The sequence below is a fragment of the Myxocyprinus asiaticus genome, chromosome 43 (assembly GCF_019703515.2).
Source record: "Myxocyprinus asiaticus isolate MX2 ecotype Aquarium Trade chromosome 43, UBuf_Myxa_2, whole genome shotgun sequence".
Lineage (NCBI taxonomy): Eukaryota > Metazoa > Chordata > Actinopteri > Cypriniformes > Catostomidae > Myxocyprinus > Myxocyprinus asiaticus.
Genome location: NC_059386.1, coordinates 5,954,171 through 5,968,362, shown reverse-complemented (window position 1 = coordinate 5,968,362; position 14,192 = coordinate 5,954,171). Strand labels below are relative to the sequence as shown.

Sequence of the window (14,192 nt, the reverse complement as noted above, 5' to 3'; positions counted from 1 at the left end):
TATGCTGCCTTCAAACATTCGATCAGATGAAGTTATCTCAGAAGACAGGATGTGACTCGAACATTGGATTCAGATGTGCCTTGATCCCTTCCTACCTCCATATACAACCTCCGGAGGCAGCATTTTCCTGGTTTCAGACTCAGTGTATATCTAGGGATAAGAATGTCTTCAGTGCAGGCACCCAGAACACCCTACCAACCACATAGCAACAGGCTAAAAAACACTCAGAACAGCATAGCAATGCCCTGGCAACCACACTGTGGCAATCACCCACAACACCCCAGCATTGTGGTGATAAATTTACTGTTGTTTATAATCATGTAACATTCTTAAACCTAAATCTGAGATTGAATTATTTTTATTTCAAAGTGATTTATTCATGGGAAAGTAAAGTGATTCTAAATTAAACACTGTTTACACTACAAAAAATATTTTCTTAATCAGTAAATATGTTTTTCCAGTAAAACCGTAACTCACTGATTTTATGTTTAAACCAGAAAACCAGTTTGACAATGGGGTAAAAATACACATATTTTTAGAGGATATATCTTGAATTAAGTCTTATTATATTATGCAAGTAAATGTATCTTTTTTTAAGGAGATTTAGACATTTTTACTGGAAAATAATAGAAAAATACTGGGTAGGAAAATTATTTTTGCAGCTTGTACCAGATAGTTACATGTGTACCTGGACAGAAAGGTTCCTGATGTGAGATTTTTAGTCTCAATTGCCAGACAGTTTGTGATGCCAGGAATCAGTGCCAGCTCTGGAGACACAGTGGCAGCCGATCCCACTGCCCGCGCCAAAAGCTCCAATGCATCCTGGACATATTGATCCAGTGAGGGCTCACCCATACGACCATGTGCAAGAAGACCCATTGGTAGCCCCTCTGTCCGCAGTTCTTCCACATTCTGAGAGTCACCTATAATCCAATGATAATCAGGAAGAATCAGACCAACCTTTGCAACAGTGGCAAAGATCCTCCTTATATCCCTGATGTCACATCCAAAGGTCACTATTGTAGATGTTGTGTCCTTGATGGACTCCAGTTGACCTAGCAGAGAAGTTTGAAAGTCACTTTTGGAGCTGCTGTTGGTGGATATCTTGAGAACTGTACCCAGATGAAATTTTGAGTTGTTGTGGAGTAAGAAAACAAAGTCTGAAATGTTCATCTGCTGACACATGATTAGACTGATGTCGTACCAGTTGTTCATTGACAGCAGGGAGAAGATGAGATCCTCTTGAGGAGTTTGAGGATTTTGCATGGCCATCTGGAAATGGAGGGAGTTCTGCTGGGATGAAATTAAAGAGGAAATCATTACAGAGGGATGAGTGCCACACAGAGTGAAGGCTTTGGGTCCAAAAGATATCAGAAAGCATGATTTGGCAGACTATCTACTTCTGTATTTACACACTCAAGATTTCAACCGGATCTCTTCTGGAAACAAACATGATTTTCCACCTGATGTCTAAGTGTGCAGTTCTTTGCACTGGAAAACAATGACTTTAATAAAGCTTACATCTCAGTCCAAAGTGTGGATACACTTGACTGAATTTATGTTTCTTATGATCTTAAAAAAACATTTTGATCTAAAGGCTTTTGCTTACATGCTTGAAATGTGTTTTGTAGACAAATATGTGCCTATATATGATTTTCTTTACAAAACTCTGTGTCCAAACGTTTGACAGGTAGTTTACATAGAAATGCATAAATTATATTTGAAAATTGTCTTCTGTAAATAGTCAAATCAGTCCAGACTAACTAACTAAATCCCTTTAATTAGTATCTTAATTAGCTTTGATCTAATTTTATTTGACTGCTTGATGGTATTCACTTCATCCAAAGACAAAAGTACATGAAATTATCCATAATTATTTGCCTCTTTCTTAATTTTTTTGCTAACACAGTAATGTAGACCAGACAACTGATGTAATTGTTTGCTTTTCTAAGGACTGTGATGATGGGCATTGGCATGACAAGTGTTGACACCTGGGAAATTTTCCTGTGATAAAACTTTAAAATCACTTTGTGTGGGAACCTCACAAAAACATTTCCAGGTCAAACCAAGATCAAAAGAAAAACAAATAGGTACTTATATTTTTTCTTATAATTAAAGGAATAGTTCATCCAAAAATGAAAATTCTCATCATTTACTCACCCACATGCCATCCCAGATGTGTATGACCTTCTGTCTTCTGCTGAACACAAACAAAGATTTTTAGAAGAATATCTCAGCTCTGTAGGCCCATACAATTCAAGTAAATGGTGATCAGGCCTTTGAAGCTCTAAAAAGGAGATAAAGTCAGCTAAAAGTAATCCATATGACTACAGTAGTTTAATTAATATCTTCTGAAGTGATCCAGTTGGTTTTGAGTGAGAACAGATCAAAATATAACTATTTTTCATGGTACATCTTGCCATTGCAGTCTCACGATCGTGATTTCAAGATCCATTACACTTCCTAGTGCTTGAGACATGCTCAGAGCGCTAGATGGTGCTATAGGAAGTGTAATTGAGCTTGAAATCATGATTTACGGAGTTACATTTTTTCTCAAAACCAACTGTATCGCTTCAGAAGATATTGATTAAACCACTGAAGTCTTATGGATTATGCTTATGCTGTCTTTATATCCTTTTTGGAGATTTTGGAGTTTTGGTCACCATTCACTTGCCATTCATATGGACCTACAGAGCTGAAATATTCTTCTAAAAATGTTAGTTTGTGTTCTGCGTAAGAAAAAAGTCTTATACATCTGGGATGGCATGAAGGTGAGTACATGATGAAATAATTTTCATTTTTGGATGAATTAACCCTTTAATCTCTTTTGTATTGAGACATAATTTTCATTAAAATTAAGCATCAGGGGTAAGAAATCGTTAAAGGAATGAAAACCAAAAATGAATGAATTTTTTGGGAACAAGGTCCCTTTCAAGATCCCGTTCCGGAATGAAAACTTTATTTTTAAATGCTGATAACCAGTAATATTTTGTCCAGTTAATAACAGTAATATTTTGTTTGGATAATTATTTCATGAAACCTATGACCAAAGTCTTTATCACAGTAAATATTCATAATTACACCACTTCCTGTTGCCTGAAAAAATTAGGCTATTCTCATTTTAGTTGAACATGATGAGCACGTGCTTTGATTCTGTGCTAATAGCACGTTCTGGATGTAGCCTTCTCTGACATGCTGAAGACCTTTTTAGCAACTACTGTATATACTGTATAATTACTAAATATACATGCATTGTTTTTTGTTTTGATTTGTTTTTTTTACAAAAAAAAAAAAATTTTATCCCCATTTTTTATCCCCCTTTCTCTCCAATTTGGAATGCCCACGAGGACTACTTAGTAGGTACTCGTGGTGGCACAGTTACTCACCTCAATCCAGGTGGCAGAGGACAAGTCTCAGTTGCCTCCGCTTCTGAGACAGTCAATCTGCGCATCTTATCACGTGGCTCGTTGTGCATGACATCGCTACCCAGAGCTACCCAGACCCCAATACATGCATTGTTAATCCAGATGTTATTTATCTGCTTTTCCTGTTGTTTATCCACTTATCCTATTTTCTATGCAAAGGATTCACTTTCTAACAAGGTTTTCCTTATTTTATCATTCTGCTTAGTTGAGATTCATTAATATAGACTACTCTATACTATATTTCTTATGATGGTAACACTTTACAATAAGGTTCCATTCTTTAACATTAGTAAATGCATTAGGTATCCTGAACTAACAATGAACAATACATTTTTTTACAGCATTTATTAATCTTTGTTCATTTTAGTTCATAAAAATACATTGTTAGTTCATAGTGCATTAACTAATGTTAAAGGTGCACTCAGTATTTTTTTCCTCATTTAAAATTTTTACTCCTGAAGAAATGAATTGTTATTTTGAAACACATGTATAAAATCATTAAAACTTACATGAGATGAAGACTCCAGTCATATCAGTAACCTTATAAAAGCTGTTTTATTCTACATGGAGAGGGTCCGCACATGGGGGCTGCCATATTATAATCACATGAATAGTCACATACTGCTTGCTTAATCTCAGTAACTGCCCTGTTATTAGACCCTTTACTTAGGAATTAAGTTCATTATGGCTGCCTGTGAATAGTGAATTTCTATAATGGCACTGGTAACTGAAAACTATTGAGTTTGAATCATGCTGCATCCACACCACTAGGTGTCAGTGTAAGTCCAAGATGACATATTAAAAAAAAATTACTGAGTGCAATTTTAACACATACAACTTTTGATTTTAAAAATGTATTAGGCTACTATATGTTGAAATTAACATTAACCAAGATTAATAAATGCTGTACAAGTTTTGTTTATTGTTATTTCATATATTTCAACTTATGTTGTTAACTAATGTTAACAAATAGAACCTTATAGAGCGCAACAGTCTGGTTCCGGAAGTAACAATCCCATTCATTTATCCCATAGATGAACTGATTTTCAACGATAACTTATAAAACTTTAAAGACAGACCGTGAGCTCAGAGGATGTTCGCTGATGGTATATGCTTCTGCTGAAGCCATCCATCTGCGTTATCTCAACGTCATTGTTTAAAAATCATGTTTGTTAGCAGAATTCATGGTAAACAACTACATTACCCATGGTACAGCAGAGAAAAATCCACCAATCAGAGAACCGTGGCCAACGTGCCTTGGAGTGACTGCCCACTCCCATGATGCACTGTGAATGATGTAATCAAGTCGTTCTCCCTTCACCCTTAAACTACTTATAAATTTGTACATATCTGTATATTTAGCAATAAACAACCTAAAATCAATAGTTTTATATCTTCCCATCATTCAATGACATCATTCGCAATGCTTCATGGGATTGTAGTTTGTGCCCTCATGAAAGACGGGAAGTACACAGCCTTGTACCTTTGTCTTTATGTCTGATTTTCAAATAATTTTTTGCCTCAAAACAAAGCTTGTGATGCTGTGATTCACCTCTGGTTGTTTTGGTTCTTGGCTCACAACTCCTTTATGAAGGATTTTATTAAAAGTCTTTGGAAGAAATGAATGGGGAAAATACTTCCAGAACCCAGACTGCTGAAAAAGTGGGCAGGCACTGTTCCCAGGGAGGAAAATCAACAATACCAATGGATTCTACCATTAAGTTACATAAATTGACTTTCTCAAATTTTGTAAATTAGATACAGTATAAAGAGAACTTCATCAATAAAAAGACCGGTTTGATATTTATAACATGAAGTCTGGCAATCCGATTAATAATATTATAACAATAAATAAATAAATACATACATAAATAAATAATAATATAATAACCAATAATAACCTCACTTTGTCTTGCTAGAAAAAACAAGCCCTTAACAGAACTGTCGGATGAAATTCTTAGCTGAGCTGTTTAATTTCCCCCGGGGCTGATTTTAAGTGATGGCAGAAAACAGGCTAATCATAACTGATTAAGGAAAAGCTTTCCAGGGATTTACTTCAAGATGTCTAAACAAAGACTTATTTTCAGAAGGAGTTGTCATGAAATCTAATTGACCTAACCAGCAGGAGACCAATAAGCATCACTAACGGGTTAAGAAGAGAAGAGACACTTAATGTTTTTGAGTGGCTACATCATCCAAATATGTTATTTCCTGTGGATGTCCCTGTTATTAAATGATTTGTAAGCTGGCACAGAGCCAATGAGTACTGCTGTGTCATATAAAAGCACTGGAGGGTGATACAATTATTGTGCATTTGCAGCAGCTTTGAAGATGAATGGTCAAAGATGGGTGATTTGATACGCCCCAGTTCTCACAGCCCTGTGAAGAGTAGTTTGATGGACTTCCCGTTTGTCTTTTTTACATCACAACCTCGAATCCTTCAAAATATTCACTGAGTATATATTCTGAATGATAAATAATGAAACAGTAAAGGCTATAAAATAATATTGTTGTTAGGTGTCATGTGAAATGTTTATATATATATATATACAGGTGCATCTCAATAAATTAGAATGTCGTGGAAAAGTTCATTTATTTCAGTAATTCAACTCAAATTGTGAAACTTGTGTATTAAATAAATTCAATGTACACAGACTGAAGTAGTTTAAGTCTTTGGTTCTTTTAATTGTGATGATTTTGGCTCACATTTAACAAAAACCCACCAATTCACTATCTTAAAAAATTAGAATATGGTGACATGCCAATCAGCTAATCAACTCAAAACACCTGCAAAGGTTTCCTGAGCCTTCAAAATGGTCTCTCAGTTTGGTTCACTAGGCTACACAATCATGGGGAAGACTGCTGATCTGACAGTTGTTCAGAAGACAATCATTGACACCCTTCACAAGGAGGTTAAGCCACAAACATTCATTGCCAAAGAAGCTGGCTGTTCACAGAGTGCTGTATCCAAGCATGTTAACAGAAAGTTGAGTGGAAGGAAAAAGTGTGGAAGAAAAAGATGCACAACCAACCGAGAGAACCGCAGCCTTATGAGGATTGTCAAGCAAAATCGATTCAAGAATTTGGGTGAACTTCACAAGGAATGGACTGAGGCTGGGGTCAAGGCATCAAGAGCCACCACACACAGACGTGTCAAGGAATTTGGCTACAGTTGTCGTATTCCTCTTGTTAAGCCACTCCTGAACCACAGACAACATCAGAGGCATCTTACCTGGGCTAAGGAGAAGAAGAACTGGACTGTTGCCCAGTGGTCCAAAGTCCTCTTTTCAGATGAGAGCAATTTTTGTATTTCATTTGGAAACCAAGGTCCTAGAGTCTGGAGGAAGGGTGGAGAAGCTCATAGCCCAAGTTGCTTGAAGTCCAGTGTTAAGTTTCCACAGTCTGTGATGATTTGGGGTGCAATGTCATCTGCTGGTGTTGGTCCATTGTGTTTTTTGAAAACCAAAGTCACTGCACCCGTTTACCAAGAAATTTTGGAGCACTTCATGCTTCCTTCTGCTGACCAGCTTTTTAAAGATGCTGATTTCATTTTCCAGCAGGATTTGGCACCTGCCCACACTGACAAAAGCACCAAAAGTTGGTTAAATGACCATGGTGTTGGTGTGCTTGACTGGCCAGCAAACTCACCAGACCTGAACCCCATAGAGAATCTATGGGGTATTGTCAAGAGGAAAACGAGAAACAAGAGACCAAAAAATGCAGATGAGCTGAAGGCCACTGTCAAAGAAACCTGGGCTTCCATACCACCTCAGCAGTGCCGCAAACTGATCACCTCCATGCCACGCCGACTTGAGGCAGTAATTAAAGCAAAAGGAGCCCCTACCAAGTATTGAGTACATATACAGTAAATGAACATACTTTCCAGAAGGCCAACAATTCACTAAAAATGTTTTTTTTTTATTGGTCTTATGGTGTATTCTAATTTTTTGAGATAGTGAATTGGTGGGTTTTTGTTAAATGTGAGCCAAAATCATCACAATTAAAAGAACCAAAGACTTAAACTACTTCAGTCTGTGTGCACTGAATTTATTTAATACACGAGTTTCACAATCTGAGTTGAATTACTGAAATAAATGAACTTTTCCATGACATTCTAATTTATTGAGATGCACCTGTATATATATGATATTTGATATAAATTGTCATTTAGAATTGTTTTTTTTTTTAAGTATCTATTTTTTAGTTGATGTAAATGTAAATGATTTCTAATTACATTCTTCATAGATAGTAGGTAATTGGTTGGTAATCTCACAAAACCTGTCAAGAACGTGCTGAAAAAAAAAAAAGACTATTGTTCTTAATTTCTATTTTACAAGTTTTTGCACACAGTAAATCTTAATGGTAAAGCAAAATCTTACTTACTAAAGTGAGTGAGAAAATTTTACTTAAACATTTAAGTAAATTCAGCAACTTTTACTTACAAAAATGATATACATGGTTCTTAAACTTAGTAAAATTTTAATAAATATCTTATTAGAACATTCCACAATTTAAATTTTCCTTAAAAAACTGTTTAATCACGTACTACATACGGAAGCCTCCCACAGAGAAACTTAATGCATGCTATGTAGTCTATGAGTCAACATCACCCCGCATTACTGGCGACAGGAACGAGATACAGGGCTGCGCACACAGACCTCAACACTTGCACAAAACACGATGACGGTGACAATCAACAGATACATTTTCTTTTTTATCATGAACGGGTAATTTTGAGTAGAAAATTAACTTAAGACTTTACAAAACAAGACGTTATCAAACGTAACAACAAAATTAACAATAAAATGGTGTGAAGGAGCTTGCAAACAGTGAAACCATGCAAACTCATTAATTATACATTAATTATCCAATGCATGCTGGGAAGATCATCTTCGAAAAGTTAAGTTAAATTTACTTATTTTATTTATCAGTGAAATTTGCTCAAATTAGCAAATACATATGACAAAGTTTTCAACTTTAGGATTATTAAATGATGACACATGGTAAAAATAACAAACAATCATAAATCATATTTACTTAGAAGCTAGAGCATTAGATTTTACATGTTTGAATGTAGAACTTACCTAACATTTTCAAGTTAACACTTAAACTAACTTATTCAATGTAGAAAGTACTTAATCTTTTTCAGCAATATTTACTTCACCACAAAATAATTTTTCAGTGTTCCCAGGTCCATTTCAACCCAATCAAAAGACACTATATTTTTTATTATTATTTTTGCAATACAATAGAGACTATTTAGAGCCATTAAGATTATTATTATTTTTATTTATTTTTTGCATTGTGACATTATTCATGACAATTAAACTATCAAATTATCAAATTATCAAATTATCATTACCGCAATGTGTCCAGACATTGTTTTAGTTTTGTTTGTAAATCCCATCATTCTTAATGGTGATTCTGATAAGATTATCATTACTGTAACATCATTGTATGTATTACATTAAAAAATACATAATATGATGCTTTATCTAAATCAGCATAAATTAAAGGCAGTATGACAAATACTACCTTTACACCGATGAGCCAAAACATTATGATCACTCACAGGTGTAGCGAATAACATTGATCATCTACTAACAAGGCCACATGTCAAGGTCTGGGTAGATTACATGGTAAGCAAACAATCAGTTCTCGTAGTCAACGTGTTGAATACAGGAGAAATGGCCAGGAGTAAAGACCTGAGGGACTTTGACAAGGGCCAAATTGTTATGGCCAGACGACTGGGTCAGAATATCTCTGAAACAGCAAGGCTTGTGGGGTGCTCCCGGTCAGCAGTGGGGTGCTCCCGGTCAGCAGTGTTGAGCACCTACTGACAGTGGTCCGAGGAGGGACAAACCATAAACCGGTGACAGGGTGTTGGGCATCCAAGGCTCATCGATGCACGAGGGCAACGAAGGCTATCCCATCTGGTCCGAACTGACAGAAGGTCTACTGTGGCACAAGTCACAGAAAATGTTAATGATGTTATGGGAGAAATGTGTCACAATACACAGTGCACTGCACCCTGCTGCATATGGAGCTGCGTAGCCGCAGACCAGTCAGTGTGCCCATAATGACCCCTGCCCACCGTTGAAAGCACCTAAAATGGGCACGTGAGCATCGAAACTGGACCTTGGAGCAGTGGAACAAAGTAGCCTGGTCCAATGAGTCCCGTTTTCTTTTACATCACATGGATGGCCTTGTACGTGTGCGCCGTTTACCTGGGGAAGTGATGGCACCAGGATGTACTGTGGGAAGATGACAAGCCGGTGGAGGGAGTGTGATGCTCTGGGCAATGTTCTGCTGGGAAACCCTGGGTCCGACCATTCACGTGGACGTCAATTTGACACGTGCCACCTACCTAAACATTGTTGCAGACCAGGTACACCCCTTAATGGCAATGGTATTCCCAGATGGCAGTGGCCACTTTCAGCAGGATAATGCACCCACACTGCACACATTGTTCTGGAATGGTTTGAGGAACATGATGAAGAGTTCAAGGTGTTTCCCTGGCCACCAAATTCTGCAGATCTCCATCTGATTGAACATCTGTGGGATGTGCTGGACCAACAAGTCCAATCCACAGCGGCTCCACCTTGCAACTTACAGGACTTGAAGGATCTGCTGCTAATGTCTTGGTACCAGATACCACAGGACACCTTCAGGGGCCTTGTAGATCCATGTCCCGGTGGGTCGGCACTGTTCTGGTGGCACGCGGAGGACCAACAGTATATTAGGCAGGTGGTCATAATGTTTTGGATTATCACTGTAGATTTATATAGATATCTTAATAGTCCGAAAAATAGGCTATATTTTTTTAATGTTATTTTTAGTACAGTATAATGTATTATTTGCTTCAGATTCTGGGGGAAATATGACCTGGACATATTCTTTTTTTTTCTTTGAGGTTCACCCTTTTAGTGAAAATGTCTACTGATTCTTCATGGAATGTAATTATATTATTGCATCAGCAGTATCTAAATATGACCAAAGGAATGTGCTGTATTGTGACAGCTTAAGGGAACATTTGGTTTAGCTGCCCAATGATTACACTAATTTAAATACATATTATCTTAAATCTCAAGAGCCCTTTTAATGTTGAACCTCATGTATTTTGTAATAACTTGACAATTGTTTTCCCTTTGGGCACTTTAGCTGCTGATGTTTTTGCAAACGGCCAATTATTTGATCATTAAGAATGCAATTCATTTTTTCATATTTGAAATTCACACTAAAATATTAATGTTTATTTTTGTTTACTCATTTAGCAAATGCTTTCTGATGGTTCATAATGTTGCTTTGTTGAATTCCTCCTCTCTTTAATATATCTTGCAACAAAATCTAAACTCTTGAGAGCTTTTTGATTTGTCATCTTGCACCCCAACTCTCTGTTTATGTGATGTTTGATTTTAATGTTTGACACTGTGAGAGAGAAGATCCAGGCAAATAAAGACCAGTTCTAGATATATAAATGGAACTTTAAAGGAATACTTCACCCAAAAATAAAAATAAATCTGTAATTATTTCCTCACGCTCATGTAGGTCGAAACCCATATTTTTTTTTTCTTTTCTCTTTCCTCATATGGGTTTAAGATGACATGTGAAGAAATGTTTGGGTGAAATATTCCTTTAAAAAAGGAATAGACCCAAAAACTTTTGGGTTATATGACAGGCTTTGTATTTATCTACCGTCTGTGAACAGCAGTCAGTGTTGAGCAGAACAGTGAACAGGGACTATTTCTTGTTCTGAGAGAAATCAGCAAGGTTCAGTAACAACCACACTGACATATTAATTGATTATTGGGTAGACAATAGTGCCCAAATTTGTGCTGACAGTGAAATATGATGGGATAATGCTTATGTGATACATGTAAACAAAGACCAAACCAGAAGATGGTGCTAACTTCTTAAGATCAAATAGCAGTTGACTCGACCCTCAGGGTGGTTAATAAAATGTCTTTAAAACAGTGTTTTAGGCTGACATGAAACTCCATATGACACAAAACATGCTCTATGTTATGCATTTTCATTACTTTAATGACAGCACTCCAACTCAGACGGTCATCAAAAAACCTTATGTGCTCTTCAAATCCAGACATTTGATACCAATTATTCAAACACCACACAGAAAAGGGTTTTAAAATAACCTGTGCTGTTAAACCCAGATATTTATGTACTGCTTCTTGAGATATGAGACAAAACATCTCCCACAGCTTATGCCTTAATCTTTAACAGAGCCATTTCCACTTTGAAATTAATCAGAGACGATCACTAATAACAAATATTATTTTCTCTCGAACTCCATGTTGAAATATTTATTAAATGTAATAATTATGTATATCTTTAAAATAAATATTACTAATGTGTCTGGACAGCAGGAATATGTTAATATAATATATGTCTAAATATAGGCCTACATCTTTTATAAGGCTTCACAGCTTTGTGGTTTACTGTGTATTATGTTTATTTTGTCAACACCGTCAGATTCAAGAGCTGACAATCAGTTTGAAACCATACTATATTCTGAATTCATTCTTAATTGAAGTTGAATGCTAGATTCATCCATAGATATAATAAATATTTGACATGATAGTACAGTTATTTTTGTGTCTGACAGAACTGACAGATTTTGATTGAAACGCAAGGAAACAAAACACACATTTTGTTAGCAAATCAAGCTGTTGCACCAAAACATACTGTAGGTGAATACCTTTGTCTGTCGAATCAGTGAATGACATCATACATATCAAGTGTGTGTGTTTTTTTTTTATTCTTTTCACTGTTAAAATAACTAATTGACCATTCATTTTTGCTTCCAATGCATCCAAATGTTTCAACATGTGTTAACTATTTCATAAATACACTGTATAAAGTGCAGTCCACAATTGTTGCTGTTTTTATTCACATCTCTATCCAGTTTTTCAGTAACATACTGCAGTTGACTTACACGCATTGGGTTGATGGCATGCGTCCCATTCTCAAGCACATAGTGAAATAATGATAGTGGAGCTGTCCATGGTGCTGAAGATAAAACATGCGGTATATCTCCAAAATAACGCATGCCATAACGAATAAATAAATAAATAATAAATTTAATAAAATATACACACCTGACTCTGGCGTTTGAATTCATTCTGGACGACGCTTATAACTGGAATATGAAGCATTGAAGAAATAAATTCCAACTTTAACAATTCATCCTTGTTTTGTGGGAAGGCAATGATTGCTGAAACTCCTTGGACAATTACAGTGTGGCAAACACTTTGCAGGAACGAAACAGGATCCGCACTGGCAGGTGTAGATGATGAGGAAAAGGAGAAAGCAGGTAATTCTCCAAGTCCTGCTTCCACAGCCATGACTATCTCAAGGGTCAGGTTATACGGTAAAAGCCCCACCACTCGATTGAGAGTCTCCGTAGCGAGTATAACGGAGTCTCTAGGTAGAAACACAGTCTCCACATCCACTTGTTTGAGTATCGTTTTTCTTTTGGATGCCCTATGAGAGTTATTCGCTGAGCTTTTAGTCCTAATACCCATCCAGTCATGTTCAGGTCCACTTTGTATAGTCATATCCCACTCTTCATCTCTGCCTACATCCCAGTCCAGGTCTCTTCCCCTGAAGGAACTCTGCTTAAAAACTCGCGGTTGAAGGTGCAGAGCCCCTACTCGCACCGTATGTCCGATCCTTTTCAGAATCTGACATGGTTGTGGATGCGCCAGAGATGCTGGAGCAAGAGGGATGATCATCAAAACGCTTGGCGCTAGTAAAGAGAGCCACATCAACCTGCCTAGCGCACCCCACATCCAAGAGCCCGTCATAACTCCAAAAAACCCTCGGATGAGCTCTGAAAACGACGGGATCCGCGTCGACATGCGCGCCTGGTGGTCCCTAACCAGCGCTGAATAGATGATGGATCACCAGGAAATCTCCTAGACGCAGCAAAGTTGCGCTCCTCTCCAACAGGCTTCTGGGGGATCGCCAGCAGTGCACATGCCCAACGCGGGTCAATACACTCGGTGTTCATCTCAAAAGCTTTTATGGATACAGTGTTCCCCGTATGGAATAATTAAGGTTTAAATCAAACGTGTTTTTACGCCAAAAAGCGCTGCTGTCCTTCAGATTATTGTAAGAGAACTCCAAGCATTTGAAAATAATAGTTAGATTTTCCATTTTTCCTAATTTTCAGATGTAAATCTGTTTTCCATCCTGTATTTGATCACAAAAAAATCGCGATTGAGATAAAAATGCAGATCATTTACGAGCAAATTGGATCAAAATATAAATGAGCGGTTAAATGGTTTTCAAACATCCTAGTTTAAACATGTTGCGCAGTTAAATTGTTGCGCTAAACTCCAAGACCGGCGCAGGAATAGTGCAGATAATTGCACCGGCTGTGCTTCATGCGTTTAACCTCTGCACTGCCGCACTGACACTTCTGCATCGAAAGACATCAGCCATGGATTCTGTATATGCAACTGATGGATTTGGAGACGTAAGTAATTTGCTATATATAATATACATACATTTGTATACTACTAATTGTACTAATATTATACTATATTAGTGCTGTCAGTCGATTACATTTTTTTAAAATTGCGATTAATCCCATATTTATTTGTAGTTAATTGCAGATTTTGAAAGTGCTGAAACTTGACACAATATATCCTTCTTTTCTTGACAAAACGTATTTATTTCCATCTTAGGAAAGAAAACAAAACTATATGTAGCAATGAAATGCCTTATTAACATTTTCCAAACAAA

At 36.8% G+C, this 14,192-nt stretch overlaps 1 protein-coding gene across 1 annotated transcript in view; it reads right to left on the bottom strand.

The window, feature by feature from the left end:
* The window catches only part of LOC127433210 (glutamate receptor ionotropic, NMDA 3A-like), a 33,440-nt gene extending 20,137 nt beyond the window's left edge, over positions 1-13,303 (bottom strand). The window contains exons 1-2 of the mRNA XM_051684937.1: positions 12,542-13,303; positions 689-1,290 (exon numbers count right to left, since the gene is read on the bottom strand). Of these exons, the coding sequence (XP_051540897.1) occupies positions 689-1,290; positions 12,542-13,303 (1,364 nt within the window). The remainder of the gene's footprint in view (positions 1-688; positions 1,291-12,541) is intronic.
* Between the last annotated feature and the right edge of the window lie 889 nt (positions 13,304-14,192).